This window comes from Cladophialophora immunda, assembly GCF_000835495.1.
Source record: "Cladophialophora immunda strain CBS 83496 unplaced genomic scaffold supercont1.8, whole genome shotgun sequence".
NCBI classification, from domain to species: domain Eukaryota; kingdom Fungi; phylum Ascomycota; class Eurotiomycetes; order Chaetothyriales; family Herpotrichiellaceae; genus Cladophialophora; species Cladophialophora immunda.
The window spans coordinates 270617-289288 of NW_015622548.1; the positions used below are offsets into that span (position 1 = coordinate 270617).

At 53.5% G+C, this 18672-nt stretch overlaps 6 protein-coding genes across 7 annotated transcripts; all 6 read right to left on the reverse strand.

The window, feature by feature from the left end:
* Positions 1–83: 83 nt before the first annotated feature.
* PV07_12162 (uncharacterized protein) lies at positions 84–4227 on the reverse strand. The gene is made up of 2 exons (XM_016399662.1): positions 4126–4227; positions 84–4073 (listed from the first exon to the last, which is right to left on the reverse strand). Exons 1-2 carry the CDS (start codon positions 4183–4185, stop codon positions 303–305), a joined length of 3831 nt encoding a protein of 1276 aa, XP_016242474.1. The 5' UTR covers positions 4186–4227; the 3' UTR covers positions 84–302.
* A 247-nt stretch (positions 4228–4474) lies between these two features.
* PV07_12163 (uncharacterized protein) lies at positions 4475–5103 on the reverse strand. Its single transcript, XM_016399663.1, has 2 exons — positions 4782–5103; positions 4475–4703 (listed from the first exon to the last, which is right to left on the reverse strand). Exons 1-2 carry the CDS (start codon positions 4992–4994, stop codon positions 4617–4619), a joined length of 300 nt encoding a protein of 99 aa, XP_016242475.1. The 5' UTR covers positions 4995–5103; the 3' UTR covers positions 4475–4616.
* Positions 5104–5224: 121 nt separating this feature from the next.
* Positions 5225–8474, reverse strand: PV07_12164 (uncharacterized protein). The gene is made up of 3 exons (XM_016399664.1): positions 7202–8474; positions 5873–7147; positions 5225–5817 (listed from the first exon to the last, which is right to left on the reverse strand). The coding sequence occupies exons 1-3, from the start codon at positions 7828–7830 to the stop codon at positions 5766–5768; spliced, it is 1956 nt and encodes a 651-aa protein (XP_016242476.1). The 5' UTR covers positions 7831–8474; the 3' UTR covers positions 5225–5765.
* A 1677-nt stretch (positions 8475–10151) lies between these two features.
* Positions 10152–11472, reverse strand: PV07_12165 (uncharacterized protein). The gene has a single exon (XM_016399665.1). It carries the CDS (start codon positions 11437–11439, stop codon positions 10687–10689), a length of 753 nt encoding a protein of 250 aa, XP_016242477.1. The 5' UTR covers positions 11440–11472; the 3' UTR covers positions 10152–10686.
* A 1115-nt stretch (positions 11473–12587) lies between these two features.
* Positions 12588–14435, reverse strand: PV07_12166. Of its 2 annotated transcripts, XM_016399666.1 has the most exons (6): positions 14381–14435; positions 14300–14331; positions 14171–14228; positions 13940–14096; positions 13194–13867; positions 12588–13105 (listed from the first exon to the last, which is right to left on the reverse strand). In XM_016399666.1, coding segments are annotated over exons 1-6 (1179 nt in total). In that variant the 5' UTR covers positions 14383–14435; the 3' UTR covers positions 12588–12849. The 2 variants fall into 2 exon arrangements, with proteins under 2 accessions (XP_016242478.1, XP_016242479.1); XM_016399667.1 differs by having other exon boundaries at positions 13940–14228.
* A 133-nt stretch (positions 14436–14568) lies between these two features.
* Positions 14569–18209, reverse strand: PV07_12167 (uncharacterized protein). The gene is made up of 8 exons (XM_016399668.1): positions 17438–18209; positions 17176–17379; positions 17046–17128; positions 16811–16990; positions 16671–16763; positions 16462–16618; positions 16163–16407; positions 14569–16110 (listed from the first exon to the last, which is right to left on the reverse strand). Exons 1-8 carry the CDS (start codon positions 17592–17594, stop codon positions 14776–14778), a joined length of 2454 nt encoding a protein of 817 aa, XP_016242480.1. The 5' UTR covers positions 17595–18209; the 3' UTR covers positions 14569–14775.
* Positions 18210–18672: the final 463 nt, after the last annotated feature.

Here is an 18672-nt window from a genome sequence, read left to right on the forward strand (position 1 = left end):
TAGCAGCAGAGCAGAGAGTAAGAATGACTCTCTACTCTCTTGGTCGTTCGTGGAATGTGACCAATTCAACTTGAAGCTAACTCCGAGAGAACATCCAACGTGGAAAGGAACCAGGTGGCACGGTTGTGTGGAAGACTTGATGAAACAGCATAGCCAGCCTGGCATAGTAAAAAGCAACCCTCTTTCGTTAAGGTGTCATTGCCATATCTTTTCATTTCCTTCATGCCCATTTGAGAACAATCTTCAGATCCAAATCCTGTATAACGCCACGGACCACAGCAAGAGAGACTGAGCAACCCTCGTCATCTCCTGCTACCGTTCCTGCCTCCGAATCGCACTCTTCCACCACCCCGTCTCCCCACCCCACTCCCGCTTCGGAATCGCTGCTTCTGAGGCTGGTCTCTCCTCTTCTCGACACCCAGACCACGTCTCTGCTGTTTCGGGTCACTTCCCTTGCCACCGGGAGACTTTGGAGATCCGGAGCCCTGCATAATCTGTCTCGCAACCTGTCTGGCCTCTTCAACGTCCAGCTCCATCTCTTCATTGTCTCTGTCGCGAGTCTCCTGCTTCGTCTTCCTTTGCATGCCAGACTTGACTTTCAGCCTGCCTTTCTGACCCCTCCTTACGGCATCGGCCCCAGACACCGCGTCGAGATATGCGTTGACCGAGTTGTCTGGATTCGCCGACCCTGACATGACGACATCGACATCACCGCCTTCGTCCTCTTGCTCGCCGCCAAAGACCAATTTGCCATCCTCGTTGATCTTCGCCTTTGTTTTCTTCGTTCCCGAACGCACGTCCGTCAGTCGCCCAAGTTTTTTAGTAGCAATGCTCGCCATGCTTCGCGGGTCGAGCAGATCGAGCGGTTCATCATCCTCTTCATCTTGGCGGATATACTGCTCATGTCCCTGCTTCCTGCCAGTCACCGAACCTTTCTTGAAGGAGACTCCTGACGTAGGAGCAGTATCATTGTCTTCGTCGTCACTGCCTTCAATCTCCGAATCGTCGTCATCGGAGCCGTAAACGGCCTCGTCGAATTCGTTGTCATACTTTTTCGTTGTAGTCTCTTCATCTTCGTCCATCTCTTCATCCCCCTTCTTCTTCCGCCGTCCTCGCTCTCTCCGTTTGCGGATGTTAACGACCATCTTCCTGTCATCGCCACCAACCCAGCTTTCAACCTTGGCTGAATCGAATCTTCTCAGACATCGATCCAAGATTCCCTTGACCTTGGCTCTCAGCCGTCCTTTGTTTTCTTTGCTCCAAACCATCAGTCCGGGAACAATGTTGGGCATTCTGGGTTCCAGGATTTCCGTGGGCAATACCACAACCATAACCTTGATAAATCCAAGGACCGCACGGACGATTTCGCGATTGTTCGACTGCAGAAACATACCGACCGTATCGACGAGCTCCTCTTTCGTCCTATCGCCTAATCGTGAGTGGAACTCGAAGAAGAGCCGGCTGAGTGCGATGACACTAGCGGCAACCATATGAGGAGCCACGCCAGCCAGCCCGGCACTCACCATGGTGAAGACCTCTTCGAGTGTTGCTGGCGCGTCGGGTGAATCGTCTGGCATGTGTGGTACGAGGCGATTGCGGATCGTTGTACCCGGGGGATTGGATGAGCTGGAGATCTTATCCGTGAGCGCGAGGAGGAGGTCAAATCCAGCAGTTCGAGCTTTCTCATTGTTGTCTTTACATGCCAAGACAACTTCACTGAGCATACTGGGAATGAAATGGAGATCGGTTAGAGGGAGGAAGGAGACGAGTGTATGAATCGCGAGAATGCGATCTCGTCGGGCAGGAACAGGCGTTGTTTCTGAAGTCCGAAGAACTAGTTCCTGCAATTCCTTGTTGCGAGCAGTAAGCGCCTCTGCCCCGACGGGAGAAGATGACAGCCTTGGAATGAGCTTGTACGCTTTCTTGATGAGTTGCGGGTCAGATTTGAGGATCGCCGGATTAGTCAGGATGTTGGAAGAGATGGCGAAGAGCGAGGAAAACGTTGATCGTGGTAAATGAACAGACAGAGCGATGACCAGGTCAAGTAGTGTGTGGGAGGTTGGGGGGAGTTTGCTGCCAGATGTCTGGATTGGTTCCTTTTTGGGAGGTGGCTGATCGGCTTTGGGAAGCGCCTCTTGCAGCATCGTCGACACTCGCTCAAAAGTGTCCACCAAATCCTTCTCAGGAGTAATGCTGAGGTAGCTGTTGATACACTGCAGAATGTAGGGACGAGACTGAGGTAGTGTCTGACTGTAGACATTAAATAGGACAGCTAAAAGGTTGCCAGCGAACTGGGACAGGTGCTGGATATTCTTCTCCGCATCTGTCCTTTGCAGTCGCCGTTCGAGGAGAAGGACCTCATCTGGGAGATCCGAAGCTAGGAGTGCCTGGTTCGATTCCACCAGATTCTGCAAGCCTCGACACAGGTCAACTCGTAGATCAGTCTGCTTGTAAAGCAGATTCGAGAGCATCTCTGCGAATGGCTGATCAAAGGCGGTTTGTAAGTCCAGGGGAAGGTCGCAGTAGCCTGGCAAGGTTGCCCAGACCTGCTGCACCACGGTCTCGAAAACCTTGATGTCCATTGTCTTTTCAGCGTCGCCATGATTGATTATCCTCTGATACATCGCCTCGCTGAGAGGGACTAAGTCCGATCTGAAATGTGCCAGATTTGTGTTCGATACATGGTCTCTCAGTAAAGGAAGAAGCCATGCTCTACCGGGCTGGCCTGGTTGTGGTCTGATGAGGTTGTGAGGGAGAACGCTCAACACGGCACCGGGGCCAAGGTTGCGGATGGCATGCCCAAGCACTTCGTCCGCTTCTTTCTTCCCTTGGAATCCCTCGTGGCTTCGTAACTCACCGACTGCTTGTACGATAGGAAGCAAAAACGGATCACCCCGCCACCTCAGAGCATCGAAAATGGCGCTCAGGGTGCTGAACACCTCTATCCACGCTGTCTGATATTTCACAGCTAGGAGGTCAAGTGCCTTTTTCGAGAGTTGCTCCAGCACCTTTTCATCGTATACTGACGGGTCGGAGATGACGCTGTCCGGAATACAATTGGCAAAGAATGAGATGAGACACTCGGATGCCGAGACCCGTATGTTGTGAGACGGGCTGGTCAGAAAGGGTGTTACCAAGTCGCAAAGCTCCGGCAATTTTGCGTAAGTGTCTTCGGGTTCAACGACTGCGGCTGTGCCGTAGCCCCTCGACAAGATTGCTATCCAGGGAGGAAGCAGCTGAGAGTCGTTCTGAGGAGGTTTCAAATCCACTATCGCTTCCAGCAAGCGTGGCAACTTCGAGGAAGAGACTTCATCCTGCATTCCCTCAAATATCACCTCGAACACTTCAAAGGCGCTCATGACCAAATAATCATTTCTCGATCTGGATATGGACAGGAGCAACTCGCAGAGTGATTCGATCTTCTTGCTTGGCCACCCACCTGATGCCACCGCAATGGTTTTCGTCAGCTGCAGAGCATGAATCACAGCCGGCTCGTGGCTGTCGTCCGGTCGACCTTTTTGTCGCCGTACCTGGTGAACCAGGTCCACAGCGTTCTTGAGATTGTTCTGGGCAGCCACGGCGCACACTTCGGAGGCAGGGTGATCAATTGCAGGCCCCGGTGGTGGATTTTTCAGAATATTCATTATCGCCTCCTGCGCCCGTTTTCTTATTTTGGGTCTCGAATCAATGGCCAGTGTGAGCAACATCGGGACTGTCTGCCGAGGGCTGACTTGTATCTGCGGCAGGTTCCAAGCCGCAGTATCTTGGGCGATCAGCAACGACTCCAGACATCCTATTGCTGACCGAAGTAAAGGCCCATTGGTTGAAGAGGAGTCTAGGAAGGGTGCCAGCAAGGACAGGATCGTGGTAAATTGTGATCGGAGGAGGCTTGAAGGTACATGCGAGGTGACGAGGTCGAGGAGATAGACGGCCGAGGTGACGACCTCATTACCACTTCCAGTAGAAGCCGATTGCTTCAAGAGAGCGAGCAAAGCCGCAAAGTACGCCGTGGGGCTAAATTTCGTCTTCTGCTCGGTGAGGGTTTCTTCGATCGAGGACAGAACCACGACAGTCTGCGCTTGGGTTAGTGGCCCTGCACGGACTTGAACTGGGCCAAAAACTTACGTGCTGTTGACTCTGGAGATTCGGCGACTTGATCTTGGCCAATTTCTCCTCGAGCGACATGTTGACAGCAATATGAGCAGGCGGGATTGCTACACAACGCTGGGTGCGGTGTGCCCGTCAAAATGCTCAAGTGCGGGCAACATTTTTTAATTTGGGGCTCCGATGTTTAGCCGACAGCCTCGTCATTATCTGAGCCTCGTCGCACACAAGGCTGATCATGTCAAAGGTTTCGGAAAGGTGACGCGCAAAAGGCAGGGAATGAGGACGTGCATAGATGTCGATGCGTGGCAAATAAGGGATTTGACATCATGTCAGAAGGCACGATGTCTCGCCACACGAATAGAGGCTTCTCACAGCACCCCTCAAACTTTTGGGATTCCACGTTCTGTTTCTGCTACACATTTTGGCTTAAGGAAACCCAGTGTGCCCTTTTTGATTACCCCCAGCGGCTGTTGTTGAACCATCCACCGAATCCCTATCAGCATGCCGCGTCAACTAGGGAACCAATTCTTGATGACGGGTTCCGTAGGGATCTCCAAGGCGACCTTTCTAAAGTACTGTCGGGTTTGGGGTATTGACTGTCCACCCACAGTTAGCTGAGCGCATGGACGTCCTATCCTAGAAGGAAGAATACTACAACGTCGGTTGGGACTTACCAGATTGTTCTCCACAGCATACTTCATCAGTATATCATACTGTGCAAGGATCGCCTCTGCGCGCTGCTTACGTTGTATTCTCTCGTACTCCTCTGGTTGGGCCGGGTTCTTTGCAGGAGGGTGACCCTCCTCTACCAGGGTAGGGCGGGGATATTTGGCTGTGTTTCTGCTCATTTCTGGAGTTTTGGCTGTTGAGAATCCAGCCGAGAACATAACGCTTCGGGTGCGAGTTGGCCAGATCTGCGAGGTGTCAATAGCGGAACGTCAAGGTCGACACATCCAGAAGGCCTTGATGATCGAATCTCAGTGAATACAATTGTCTACACTGGTCCAGAGACAGAAACTGCGGAAGCCAGCGCGAATACAATGATGTGTGAAAGTTGCGGCAACTACCGAGTGGTGAGGCACGTGCACGCACCGTCATCAGTACAAACGCTTTGCATCAAAAGTTCAAGTTAGGTTTCGAGAGTCAAGATGAAGGAGATATGTGTTCAAATGTGCTTGCGTTCACAGTAATGTCCTGGCCCTTTGATCGTCCACGAGCCATTGGGGCAAGGCACAGAATATTTAGACATCCACCTCACCTCCTTCGAACTCCCTGTGCTCTCATATGGCATCGCCGAACTCAACCGCAATGCATTCATGCCACACATATCGCTTCCCATATCTGTCCTCTTCGGGTGTTGGTCAAGAACTCCCACCCCCTTCTAAGTTGTTCAAGGCGCCGAATATACCGGGAAAAGGTTCATCATTTCCCCTTACTTCAGTCGTAAAATTTTAGACAAGATTTTTTTGCAGCCCATACCCGCAAATCAGGCAGTCCCGTATAGTGCCAAATCCGCCTCCCGAACCAAAATGACCTTGATGAAACGCCGTTGTGTTGACTTGCCATGCCGCTAAATGCTGAAGGACCAAACAGATGTCTGTACACGCCGACAGAGACCGGCAGCTGGAAATGATTTCGAAGAAACATTATGATTAGAATTAACATCCGGATACCAGCGAGTTCTTTGGCCACGAGTAGCCAGTATCAGACCTGAAATATGGGTTAGCTCAATGCCCAGACAGGACAGACCGAGGATAAGACTTACCAGCTCGTGACGTTCGGGTTGTGATACACCTCGTAATGATTGTTGATATATTCGGTCGTCTCATATCCTTCAGGATCGCAGCTCATTTTGCCGTTGTCGTCTTGATAGATGCGGATGTAGTCGACTCGCATGGTAGCTGGCATGAGAGGCGCTAATCCAGTCAAATTCAGAGCAGAGAAACCGGGCGACATGCCGAAGTTGACAATGACCGACATTGGCTCTTCGGGCACAATTCTTTGACCAACGTTACCGTTGGGGCCCAACGCTTGACCTTCCATACGCCAGACAGGATCCGCGCCAACAAACCAGGTAATATCGCCATCGGCGCCGGGGGTGTATTCAAAGGCGTAGACTTGATAAGCGTTCCCATCATACCATGCATTGTTCAGATTTGACAAACCCGAAACGGCTTGCTGGAAAGGCCCACCTTTGTATGTGTTCATGGCCGTGACCGAGAAATCGAAGACCTCCACAAAGTCGTAATTGGGCTGGTACCAGATGTCGAAGGGTGCCACCTGGAAGGATTGAGAGACCATGCCGATCTGGTTGCCTTCGCTATCCAAAGTGCCCACGCTTGCTTCCAGCACATCAATTTCGGGGGCAGATCGAGATTTTCCAGGAGTCGGATGGTCCTCGCCAGAACATGTGCAGGCTGGGAGCCTCATGCCAGGAAGGTAGCTGATGCCATCAGGAGAGCTCTGGTTTGCGGTGATGCCAGCGTCGCAAATATCTGCGTACGAGTACGGCCACAAGCCGTCGGTTGTAGCGGCGTAACCGGGTCTTCCAAGGTTACCCATCGACCAAAAGCCGGGCCAGAAGCCGACTGTGTCACCACGTCCGGGAAGAGAGATACTGGCCTCCAACCTGCCGCCCTTGAAGCACATCTGATTCCAAGACTGCAACATGCCAGAGCGATAGTTCAAGCCATGGTTCTGAAAAGCATCAAAGCGCAGTTCCAACACACCATCATTCGTGGTAGCCGCATCAGGATCGTACCATTCCAAATCCCTCGTCACACCATACCAGATGTCCACCGCAGTCCAATACGGATCATCTCCGTCGTAGAACGTCCGTCCTGGTGTGGAGAACTCGTCCGAAAAGACCAAATTCCACGTATTGCCGTGGAAATCTTTCTTTGTCTTGACGGAGTCAGGGGTGTCGGGATCGATAAGACTAGTGCGCATATTCTTCAGTAATGGAACTTTGCCATTTCCTATGCAAGCATTGGTGCCTGCGCAAGGGTTTGGCGTCGCCGTTATCTTTTGAACGAATGTTCTGAACAAGCCCGTCAGCATACAGACCGAGTCAATTAAGGGGTGGGGAACGAACAAAACAGGATATCCCACAAACAGGACCAATATGCCTATCGTAATCAGAGCGAGGCCACCGACGTTGACCAAGCCTCTTCTGTTGAATATATCACAGTCCCGGTCTTTGTCATTGGGATCAGGGTTGTGCAGGTAGTCGTCCTTTTCGACATCTTCTGGGAATAGAAGGAGTCCCGCAGAAGGTAGAATGTTATATTTTTCTGACACCGTCTGGGTATTGACGTCGTTGTCATCGCTGCCGGCTCTTGAACCTGGTCTTGATTGACTGGAGTCTCTGAACGGGTTCTCGAAACCTCTACTATCCCTGCTCCGATCTGACTCCCAACTTGACCGGCGAGAAGAATAGCTCGAGCGGACGGGGGACCTCAGCGGTGAACCATCATCTCTGAATCTGTTTGAGCGGCCAGTGACCGGTGGTAATAGTCTCTCTGCCGAGTCCTGGACTTGGTCCGAGGGGTAGACATTGTTTAACTGTGACCGGGACGTGGTCGGTCTCGAGGTAGTCGGGACCAGAGTCCTCGAGGAGTTGCTCGCATCGGCATTGAGTAAGTCTTCTTGACCTGAATTGAGACGAATATGAGGAGGGACTCGTGGAGGGGATGAGGAGCTGCTGTTGCTGTGGGACGACATTATAAGATGGCGACCGACTCGTCGTCAAGGAGATCGATCGCCAACACTGTGAGCCGGGTGGAAGAACAGTATTTGTTCGGCTAGAGAGATGGACGAGAGGAGGGCTGAGTCGATTTGAGAGTCGAGGCTCTGGAAGGAAGAACGTCTTAGGGCCGGCCGCAGTTTTGAGGAACGGTGTGTGGAGGAGGCCGACCGATGAGGGCGTAAGCAGTGCAGATTAGGCGAACAGGTGGTTGAAAATAGTAAGGAGGCCGGGAGAGAGAGAGGATAAGACGCCGACAGGGTCAAAGGAAGAGATCGTTCGTGATCTTGCAGAGCGAAAAAGGCCTCGCAATGACAATCAGGTAGAGTTCGTGGTAAGGCCGTGCACAAAGTCGTACTCCTTTCTGGCCGGCAGGAAAGACAGAGACCAGCTTCTGCCAACTTGAAAGGGAGGGGATTCTAGGAGGCGCAGAATAAAGATGTCGAGGTCGATAGGTGCAGGGGGTTAAAGAGATGTGGTGGGTTGGAAACGAACGTAACTGCTCCGACGGCACAGAATTGTCGAGCAACGAACAAAGAAGAGGGTGTTTTTGTTGCCCTTGAAGGCGCGCGCAGTTGGCAGGTTTCTCAGGATACAAGAGTTTCCTAGCAGATGGTAGAACAGCAGAGGAGGCTTTGGCAGAGGGCTGGAGGGCCAGTGAGCGAGGGGGGGCCACGGGGGCAATTGGACCATTGGGCAACTGGGCTAAACTTGAGTGGGCGCGCAGGTGCTCCGGTCCCTTTAAGCGGCCCACTGCCGAGCCCTAGTGCCGCAATATCTGTGCCTAGCAGGTAGGGGAGCCTCAGCTGTAACTCCAAGCTGCTGGGCCTCATCTCAGCCCCCGGGGGTGCTTTTGATGACCCTGGATCAAAGGGACCGCAGGTGAACCGCAGACCCAGTATAATAAACTGGGCCGCCGGTTTCGAGTACAGTTACAACTACAAGCAGGAACATCTTGCTGGACAATTTTGCTGGGAGAGTAGAGAGATGAAGCTGTAGTGACATATGCCCATGCTTTATGGGGGTCCAGGAGTATACGGAGCACGACTATTGTGTTTGTTTATCTCGGGAGTCGGGACCTGCATGGTCGGCCCTGGGATGCGCACTTGGGAGGAGCAGGAACAGTGCCTCCCTCTACCTCGTAACCAACTCTCGCCTGCTGGCTGAAAACTGCGGCCTCCCATCTGCACACACCAGCAGTTCGTATTTTGTTTGCTTTCTTTGGATTGTGCTCGTTTCCCATCCAACAACGACTCTTGGTACCTCTCACAGCCGCTGCTTCAATCCAACTTCTCTCGCGTGTGGGATGTCCAAGGTATATTCTTCCAGCTGCCTTCCTGGTCCAAAAGTGCGCTCATCTGGTTCAAAGTCTCAGGTTGACGTGCAGATCTCCCTTTCCTCCATCATGATTTCCTCGATTCCCCTGGCCGAGACTTGTCGCGGCCCACGGAGTGACCTACCCACCCAGATCCAAGCAACTGGAGCAAGGGGACCGGAGGGATGGAAGGTGTTTGGCCAAAAACAAACCCATCACCAGCGGCCTCCGAAAAGAGTTGACGCGTTCATGGGCAGCAGTGGCACAGCAGCGCCCCATGCCGTCTGCGGCTTCACCCTTGAATGCTCTGGAGTTTCTTGCTGAGCCCCGTCAGCCTGCCACTTGCTGCACCGCAACCTGGGACGGATGAGCAAATCACGACCGCCAGTGGCGCTACTCTGGTCGAATCACTGTGTTGCTGACGCCCGGAGACTCGAAGCAGTGGAGAATCGGATCCTAGAACAATCTGACGGGCAGCCTTGATTTCGCCTGTTTTCTCAGTCTCAGCTCCATTTTGATTCGCTTTTGCCATTCAGGGGGGAACCGCCACAGCACAGTGCGACTGGCCAGAGAGTCGTCCTCTTGCACCATGCACATCCTTCACCGTTTTCCCTTCTATTCTTAAATCTGTGCCAAGGATGAGTTCTCCGGAGGCTGGACGAGGGAAACGCATCCGTGACAGTGCTCTAGAACACAACAGTGTGATACGGAGGAGACAGAATCTGGCATCCCCGTGATAAGGATACTCGGTCTTCTGATCAAGGGTCATTGTCCCGGGTGCTTTCACGGTCCATCCTTGTCCTTGTTGGGCGGCTATCGTCTGGTTGTTTCGGTTGTGACTTGGACTTGGTGCGGAACGAGAAGACGGCGTAGACACGGTCATCCAACGGTGACGCGTTGCAGGTATAAAGTCTCTCTGCCAGCATTTCCCCCTGTTTCTCATTGAATTGCAACTTCGGATATTATGCCAGGAGTTGAAACCCCCACCTATTGGCTCCAATCCTGCATATCCATTCTCATTTGGCACTTGATCGCCCTTTCAGTAACCCTGATATCCAAACCTTGGGTTCCAGCATATCTGCTGTGCTATCGTGACCTCGATAGTATCTGCTTGTATCTGGGTGGTCGCGTTTTTCAACGCTTGAATTCTTCCGTCTGTGGTTACGATTCGCTGTGCTGGTGTCGATCATGGACCCATGCGAGTGGACTATCAATTAGACCTTCAAAAGGGATAAATTCCAGAAGAGAATGCATCCTTGTCAGTCTCGAGGTCTGATTGATAACCAGAACTCGGTGTTGTACTCGGCATAGAACTGGGGTTCGGCCAGAGTCCCCTTGAGATTCTACCTGTCGGCCGCAGCATGCCCTTGAATGCAACTCGGTGTTCACGTGCTATTTGATGTAGAGGACACCATGAACGACTGTCGTGAAACGACCTTGGCGACGATGTGGTCTTGAGCGGCCACGACTCTCCTGAACGTTCTCATGCGGCCTCTTTCTCTCGGAGTATACCTCTCTTCTAGCTCTCCACCGCCTTGGTCACCACACCCACCAACATCCTCTCCCCTATCGTCAAAATATAATACTCGGCTCTGGTCTTGCTCATTTCCACTCTGTAAACCTTGACCCCCGCCTCCCCCTTCCCCGCCTGTTCCACCCTCTGAATGACCTCGCCGTACTGCCCTCTTGGGTCGAAGTCCCGAATACTTAACTCCTCGACAGCGCCGCCCGACTTGGGTGCAAGACAGTTGGCGAATCCCTCTGCCGAGGGAAGCTCCGAGCCGGAGTAGTTGAAGAGCACGGGCTCAAACGGCGAGTCTGTGTCGGAAGTATAGGTGACGTCTGGCAGCGCCTTCAAGGAGGCTGGCAGGGCATCGGACGATGAACTTGTTGGATCCAATTGTGACCGTCGCTGAGAGGTGGACTCTGACTCTGCGAGGGTCTGGCCAGCCTTCGGATTGGCGTTGGCCTTTTCGAGGAAGGACAGGTAGGAACTGTCGTCGGACATGTTGTGGAGAGTGGTGTGTGAAATAGAAGTCGACGATCCTGGCACCTTGATGGTGGTAAGATGCGGATAATGGGCGACAGCGACGTTTCTAGTTCCCGGAGCTCGTGGACTTTGTTGTGGCCCTGAGGCTGCTGTCAAGCCGATTCCCCAATGTCCACTATGGGCACTTGATGTCTGCAGCTGCCGTTGCTGCAAAGCGACGCGGAGAGACTGCGCAATGATTTTTTCTCTGCAAGAACGTGTCAACGGTCGGAATCTGAGCATCTGAACATGTACGGAGTAGTGTCTCCAGGTTCTCTAGATCATACCATCTTTCCACGAAAGGTGCCCAGAGCGCAGATTCAACAATGACGTCATTTTCTCGGCATCATTGGTGTCCCTGCTGGGAAGGTCAGGCGAAGCGTATCCCGGAGGCATTGACTTCTTCAACCACTTCAGCTGGAGCTCTTCAGCCACGGCTTCAGAACCTCTTAGCGACCGCTGGCGCACAGCCACGAGATTACTCGTACAACACTGACATGTCCCAGTCCGCCGTGATGGCCAAGTCGACAGTAAGTTCACGTGCTTTGGGGGCCAGGTGTGGAGCAGCAAGCAATCAGCTCGAATGACTTTTAGCACCTCACGAGGCACAGCCGCGAGAAGGGCGCAGCTCGTTGGGGCGAGGCTGCCTCCAATAACCACCCCCAGACGGCGCTCTCCAAACCCCTGCTTCTGCCTGCTTCATCCTCACAGTAGGTCAGCGGATTTCGCCCTTCAAAGCAGAGCCGCCAGAGCCGCGATCTTGGTAAGTTCCTACTGAACAGGCTTGACGTTTGGGATACAGTGGTAACCACGATTCTACAACTTGCTGTGCCCCGAGACGCCATAATGGAAGCTGACAGTGCCTGGCGAGCGTCGCTTAGCGCTGGAAAACTCGATGACCCCGAGAGGGCTTCGCTTAAGCGCACCCTTCAACCTGGTCGACGCGATTCAAATGTGTGTGCATGGCCTGTTGCTCGATCATAAGCCAATCCGGAGAACAAGTTCAATTGCTTGGATGCTTGCTTAACTCGGATCTCCCACCGCTCATCGGATATCTCGTCTCGACATCGTTCAGGGTTGGGCGGATTTTACTCCCAGGAGAAGGTAGATTTGTTGTCCAGCAATGTGCCAGAGTCCCAGTGGCCTTAGTACAATATCGTTGTATTTCCGAGAGCCTGCCGCTTTCATCGTCCGATTGGGGCCCTTTGAGGCGAAATGGATATCTGGATAGCACGCATTGGAGTTTTATTCCAAGGGCATTGCAATGCCAGCGCAGAGATGAAGAAGGGTACAGGGAAGAGATCACCATGGCTGCAGTGTAAGAGAAGCATTATCCCAACACGGCGCGCGCTACAGATATTTGGAGATGACAAAAGGATCAGAAGCCCAGCTAGGTGCGTGAAATTTGGATTTATTTTTTCCTACTCCCAAGGCAAGGACTCGTTCTTGACCATGCTATCATTCCGCTTGTAAATCAAGGAGAACAGGAAAACGTCTGTTTGGTATCTCATGCAATCAATGCACAGCTCATCTCTTTCGAAGATAAAGCGAGCATAAAGACGGAACCCCGTTTTCGTCTTTTTCTGGCTGACACCACCACCGCCACCACAACCACCTTCAATGCATACATACACCCCCATCCTGCTATCACCCTCACGAAGCAGCAACAAGATCCTTCTTGAGCGTGCCCAGGAATTGGCGCTTCTCCTGGGGTGTCTGGTACGCGCCGTGCCCGAACTCGGAGGACGTGTCGATCCATTTGAGCTCGACCTTCTCGAGCGCCTTCCGCGAGGTGTGGGGGAACATGGATTTGCGGAGGGTCATGACCCGCTTCTTGACGCCCGGCACGGAGCCCTTGAGGAGGACGAAGTCGTTCTTGACCTCGCCGTAGCGGACGAAACCGCCCATGCTGTTTTCGCACACGGACGTTAGTTGATACTTTTCTGAGAACATACGCCAAAGCGGGGGGACACGGTTTGAGGAGGGGATAAACTTACGGTGTGATCTGCTTGCTCACGACGTCAAAGTCGGTGGCGGCGTTCTTCTCATCCTTGCCCTTGCCAATGCGGTAGACCTTGTGGTTGACCGAGGTACGATGGTGGTAACCCATCTGACCGGCGCGGGCCACCGTCCATTGGACGTGCGAAGGATGCCAGGCGCCGATACAAGCGACCTTTCGCAGACCCTTGTGCGTCTTGCGGGGGAGCTTCTTGGTGCCCCATCGGCTGGTGACGCCCTGGAAGCCGTGGCCCTTGGTGACGGCGATGCAGTCAATCATCTCGTCCTGCTCGAAGATGCTGTCGATCTCGACCGGCTTCTCGAACAGCCCGTGCCCGAAGTCGACCTTGTCCGCGACGCTGCCGCCGTTGACCTGGATCTCCATCAGATGCGCCTTCTTCTGCTTGAGCGGGGTCTGACGGATCTGGGTGTGCGCGAGGACCCGGACGACCGTGCAGTATTTCTTGATGCGCTCGAGTTCCCGCGTGACCGAGGCGCCTTTGTTCTCCGAGTGCTTCTTAGCGTATTTGGTGAAGGCCTTCTTCTTCGATCGGTACCAGTTCTTGTAGAAGCGGCGCTTGACTTCGTCCGAGAGATGTTCGGCCCACACCGTGGTGAGCGAGCGCAGGCCGCGAGGTGTCTCGATGTAGCCGACGAGGCCGACAACGATCATCTGGACGCAAAAAACTGGTCAGCCGCAACTTTGACGTCCACAGTAATTTGTCGACCTCTTTCTAGGACTTACGGGCGGCGTCTCAATGACAGTGACAGCCTCGACAATCTCCTTCTTGTGCATCTTCGCGCCAGGTCTATCAAGGTCGCGGACAATGGTGGTCATCCCGGCCTTGTATCCCATGGCAGCGGTGAGATGGACTGGTTTCTTTGGGTCATCCTTTGGAAAGCTGGACCAAATGTTTTCAGCTTCGACTCCTTGAAAAGACGGAGTCATGACTTCTAGAGAACCAGTGTATCCTACCTCTTGACCTTGCCTCGGTGTCTTGCAGCTCGCTTTCGGGGCAGGAAAGCAAGCGAACCTGTCGAGAGAAAAGTGTTAGCTCACAGAGCCTTTTGTAGACGGGAGGCTTCAGAAGGGAAGGATTGGTACCGTGTCGCGGCGCCTCGAACTTTCGGTGAGACCTATCCAAGTCATTAGCAGTTGCGTATAGCATATCGAAGTAGCACTCACATCTTGTTTGAGCGAGGGGTCAAGGTGTCGTGGGTTGTCAAGCTGAAGTTGGAGCAAGTCAATGTGGAACGTAGAAATTCGAGATTTCGACAAAGTGCGGCCCGATCGCCAAGATTTTCGCGGGTCACGTGATCACACCGCTTCTTCCAAACCCACTTCTTAAATGCACAGGAAAAGCGTAGGGAGAACAGTGGCGGATCTGAGTTAGATATCGTTATTTCGTATTCTTTCAAGAAGATACATGTACTCATTTTACAGAATGAAGTAACAATGCGACTGTGAATCTTTTCCAATGCTGATTCCTCCGGCTCAATCTTGCTGCTGTACACATCCAGCCAACACAACCGACAGAAATGAAAATCACGATAGGAAATCCTGACCGATGTCGAAACCGACTATGCTGCATTCTCTTGTTTTGGCGTCACTGACGGAGGTGCCCCCACCTGGGGGCTGCTCAGAGCTGCCGAAGGAGGAGCCCGCTTATCGTCCTCACTATTGTTATCATAATCCTCATCTACGTCGACTTTGCGAGCTGCCTGCTCGACCTGTTCTTTGCGGTCCTCCTTTGGGCCGTCGAGGATAGACTGCATTGACGGGATCTGCTGAGGATGGGTGTAAGGATGATGTGCTGCCTCCGAGGGATGGTAGTTCTCGTTCGCACGCCGTTCATTCTCGCGACGAGACTCAGAGGAGCTGCGCCTGTAGTGATCTTTCGGGGTTGGTAACCGACCTGGGGGGCTATTTCGACGGGTTGGGTCATCCAGACGTGCACGAGTCTCTTCATTTGCTATCTTCTTAGAGGGCCCTCCATCGGACTCCCACTCACGGCTCCGTTTCATAGCGGAGGGTGGGCGATCATCACGGGGAGCTCCCTCTACGGCAGGAAGAGGGGGTGCAGCGGACGCCACGCCATTAGCAATGCTAGGGAATGGTTGATTGGACTGGAACGGCTGTTGGCGATAGCCGCCTCCTGGGGATTGAGGTCGTTCATCTCTCAGTGGCCGCAGCTCACTAGGTGGACTGAAAGGCCGCCCATACGGTGGGAGAGTTGAACCAGAGGCGCTGCCATTAGCATGAGGCGCTGGTGCTCCATTCATGGTAGGAGACGGACGGACTCCACTACCGAAAGCCGGAGGACGATCCTGCATCGAGATCTGCGGAAGAGTCTGAGGCCCAGGTGGGAACATGCCTGGATTTGCCGGTTGCATCTTAGGCGACGGAGATTGCAGCTTGCGAACTGGAGTTTGACGCGATGAGTCATACGGACGCGGACCGTCCTGGCGTGGGCTAGGAGCTCGTGGAGGCGGAGCTCTCATGGCGTCGCGTGCGTCATAGCCGTTCGGTGGTTGTTGTTGTGGCGGCGGCGGCGGTGGTTGAGACTGCTGCGACTGCGGCTGCGATTGTTGCTGTTGTCCCGGCGGCGGATTGATGCCCGCGATGCCTCTCGCCCAGTCGTTAACACGAGCTGGATCGACTGGAGGTTGTTGTGGTTGCTGGTTTGACGACGTAGGTCCACCCCATTGAGGGCCAGGAGGTACTCCAACGCCATTCTGATATGCTTGCGGATGGACATCTTGCGGGACGGGAGCATTGTGCTGATTAGGCCCAGTTGCTGCTCCGCTCCTCAGAAGTGCAAGACGGGCTTTAATGTGAGTGTTGGTCGGATCAAGCTCAGCTGCTCTGGCATACGCGTCAAGAGCATCAGAAGTTTGGTTGTTGCAAGACTCATACTATACCAGTCGTCAGCAAGGCAATATTGTGAACTACACTGCAGATGCTTACCAGAGTTCCAAGGTCGTACCACACCTCCGAGATGTATGGATTAAGCCGGATGGCGCGAGAATATGCATCGAGTGCGTCTCGGTACTGGTTGATTTGATAGTACAGCACACCGATGGAGCACCAAAATGTGGGATTCCGTCCATCACGGTAAACGGCTTGTTGGTAAGCCTCATACGCCTTTGGAAATTTCTGCTGTGCCATGTAACATCTGCCAAGCAGATACCAGCTCTGCGCATCGGAGTTGTCTTGAAGCAGGGTCAGTGACAAAGATTTGAAAAAGGCCTATAAGTGGCACATACCTGAGCTGACCGACTGTTCGAGGTATTCAATGGCTTGATCTTGGCTGGCATAGCTGTTACTCTGTTGATGATGCAGCCAGCCGAGCTGCTGTAGCACTTTGGCGTGTTTCGGATCTCTCTCTAGAACACGCCTGTACGCCTGTTTTGCGGCTTCAAACTGTACGGAGAGATTAGACGGGCGGCCTGCTAGGGGGGCGACAGAGACTTACATCTTTCTGCTGCTCATACACGTGGCCAATCTGGAACCAGATGTCTTCCTCATTCAAAGGGCGTGGCGGATCATTAACGATGTACTTGAAGCACTGAGAGGTCGTCAGCAGAGTTAATCACAAGCAAGCGAGCCACTCACTTCGAGGCTGTGGGAGAACTTCTGTTGCTGTTTATAAATTATTCCGAGTCTGAAATAAATCTCATTGGCTTTCTCGAAGTCTGGCTGCATGCGCATGACCTGGGAGAAGGCCTCCTCGGCATGTTCCAAGGAGCCATATCGGTCGTAGAGGATACCGATGCCGTACCACAGCTTGGGCTCCTTTCATTGACGTTAGATCTATGGACAGCATGACGAGGGGCGGCGGACAGCTTACGTTGGGTTTGGGCAGGTAGTAAAGAGCTTGCTGGTAGGCAGTGTAAGCTTCTTGGAGGTTGTCCATCATCAAATAGCAGTGGCCTGCAATTGTCAACTTCTCTCCCCGGCAATTTAGAAACGGCGCTTACCTAGGTTCCCCCACGCCTCGCCGTTGGCAGGTTCGACCTTCAGGATGTTTTTGAGATATTCCATAGCTTCAGGGTATTTCTCCTTTGTCCGGAGAATACAAGAAATCGCGTTCAGGGTCTGCGTTGACCATTGGTTGTGTCTGAGAGCTTGCTCATACGCAAACAGAGCGGCTTCGTGGTCTCCAAGTAACTCGTTCAGGGATCCTGGTACCAACCGCAGTTAGCATACAAGGTCGGTCGGAGAGCAGTACTACAAGCATACCTATTCTTTGCCATGTTGATTCGTTCAATTGCGCCAGAAGGCGTTGGCGTTGCATATGCGCATCAACCGGCGTGGCTCCGTTGATCTGTCCACCAAAGTGAGGTCCAGGTTGCAGACCGATGACGCCCGGAGGCGATGGATGAGGCACGAGAGCCATTGTCAATCCCTCAGGCGGCGCAAGGCAAGGAGCCTCTGCTGGCGGAGGAGGTCAGGGAGAAGGAAGCTCTTGGGCAAATTTTCACCAGACCAGGAGCTGCGCTGTGAGCCGAGGCGTCGGCAAGGTTCAACAGCGGTATAAATGCGCCTCCTCTCGTCAAGCTCACGATGAGCGTGATGGAAAATAAAGCAAGTGCTCGAGGACGCGGTAAGTAGCGTCTGAAGAATAGTAGGCAGAATCAGCCCCAGATACTTGGCTGCTTGGGACGAAGGGAGAAAAATGGGGCTAGGGTGACGAGAACAGCAAGGAGCGCGAAAATGACGACGTTATGTCCTGGGAAGATGATGGTAGGGCATAGAGTAGAAGATGGTGAGAGTAACCGGGGGAGCAAAAGGGCACGACGGCGTGGTAAAGGGAGACCAAGGTCAAAGATGGGAGCAAGGCGACACAGGAGAAGAAGCTGGTGGAGGATGACGGTGGGAAGACAGGAAAGAGGAAAGAGGGCTCTCGTTCTGAAGCAAAGTCACGGGAAACCACGCTAGAGGTAGGGTTATAGATCTCATGCTGGATCATTTGTCGGCGGGCGAGAAGGAGAGCCGGGCACATCAGGTTGCCATCAGAGTAGCAGGCTGTGGTGCACCGTGCACGGGCTCTGACAGTTCTTAGTTTTCTAGCCGGCTGGCGGGCTTGGGCTGGGACCGGGGGGTGCCAACCAAGCAGCGACAGGAAGGGGGGAGAGGTGGAGTGGGCGATGGAGCCCTGGGTGATTGGGTGTGGGCAGGGCGGGACCCGATAGTGCTCGGATCAAGTAGCATGGGCGGTGGATGGGCGGTTGGTGGCTGTTGATGGGCGGTGGATGGGCATCCATGGGGTTCCTTTGAGGCGTCGAGATGAAGCATCCAGGCGGGTGGGGCTGGCCTCGGCCGCTGGGTGCACCTGGGTGCAACTGGGTGCAACGGGATTGGGGTTTGCTGGGCGATCCAGGTCAAGGAACGCATAGCGTGCGCACGACCCAGTAGCGCCTTGTGGTGGTGGGCAGTGGGGTCCCTTGACCCCCCCCCGTCTGACACTCGAAAAA

Excerpts from the sequence above, each read along its gene's own strand:
- PV07_12167 (XM_016399668.1), bottom strand. The coding sequence starts at position 17,594 with ATGGCTCTCGTGCCTCATCCATCGCCTCCGGGCGTCATCGGTCTGCAA. Across the intron at positions 17,380-17,437 it reads ATCAACATGGCAAAGAATAG|GATCCCTGAACGAGTTACTT; the intron begins GTATGCTTGTAG and ends GGTTGGTACCAG. Across the intron at positions 16,991-17,045 it reads ACTACCTGCCCAAACCCAAC|GAGCCCAAGCTGTGGTACGG; the intron begins GTAAGCTGTCCG and ends CGTCAATGAAAG.
- PV07_12166 (XM_016399666.1), bottom strand. Across the intron at positions 14,097-14,170 it reads CACCGAGGCAAGGTCAAGAG|CTTTCCAAAGGATGACCCAA; the intron begins GTAGGATACACT and ends CATTTGGTCCAG. Across the intron at positions 13,106-13,193 it reads GTGAGCAAGCAGATCACACC|CATGGGCGGTTTCGTCCGCT; the intron begins GTAAGTTTATCC and ends GTGCGAAAACAG.
- PV07_12165 (XM_016399665.1), bottom strand. The coding sequence starts at position 11,439 with ATGCTCAGATTCCGACCGTTGACACGTTCTTGCAGAGAAAAAATCATT.
- PV07_12162 (XM_016399662.1), bottom strand. The coding sequence starts at position 4,185 with ATGTCGCTCGAGGAGAAATTGGCCAAGATCAAGTCGCCGAATCTCCAG. Across the intron at positions 4,074-4,125 it reads ATCTCCAGAGTCAACAGCAC|ACTGTCGTGGTTCTGTCCTC; the intron begins GTAAGTTTTTGG and ends ACCCAAGCGCAG.
- PV07_12163 (XM_016399663.1), bottom strand. The coding sequence starts at position 4,994 with ATGTTCTCGGCTGGATTCTCAACAGCCAAAACTCCAGAAATGAGCAGA. Across the intron at positions 4,704-4,781 it reads ATGCTGTGGAGAACAATCTG|TCAATACCCCAAACCCGACA; the intron begins GTAAGTCCCAAC and ends GTGGGTGGACAG.
- PV07_12164 (XM_016399664.1), bottom strand. The coding sequence starts at position 7,830 with ATGTCGTCCCACAGCAACAGCAGCTCCTCATCCCCTCCACGAGTCCCT. Across the intron at positions 7,148-7,201 it reads TTTGTGGGATATCCTGTTTT|AACATTCGTTCAAAAGATAA; the intron begins GTTCGTTCCCCA and ends GGGCTTGTTCAG. Across the intron at positions 5,818-5,872 it reads AACCCGAACGTCACGAGCTG|GTCTGATACTGGCTACTCGT; the intron begins GTAAGTCTTATC and ends CCCATATTTCAG.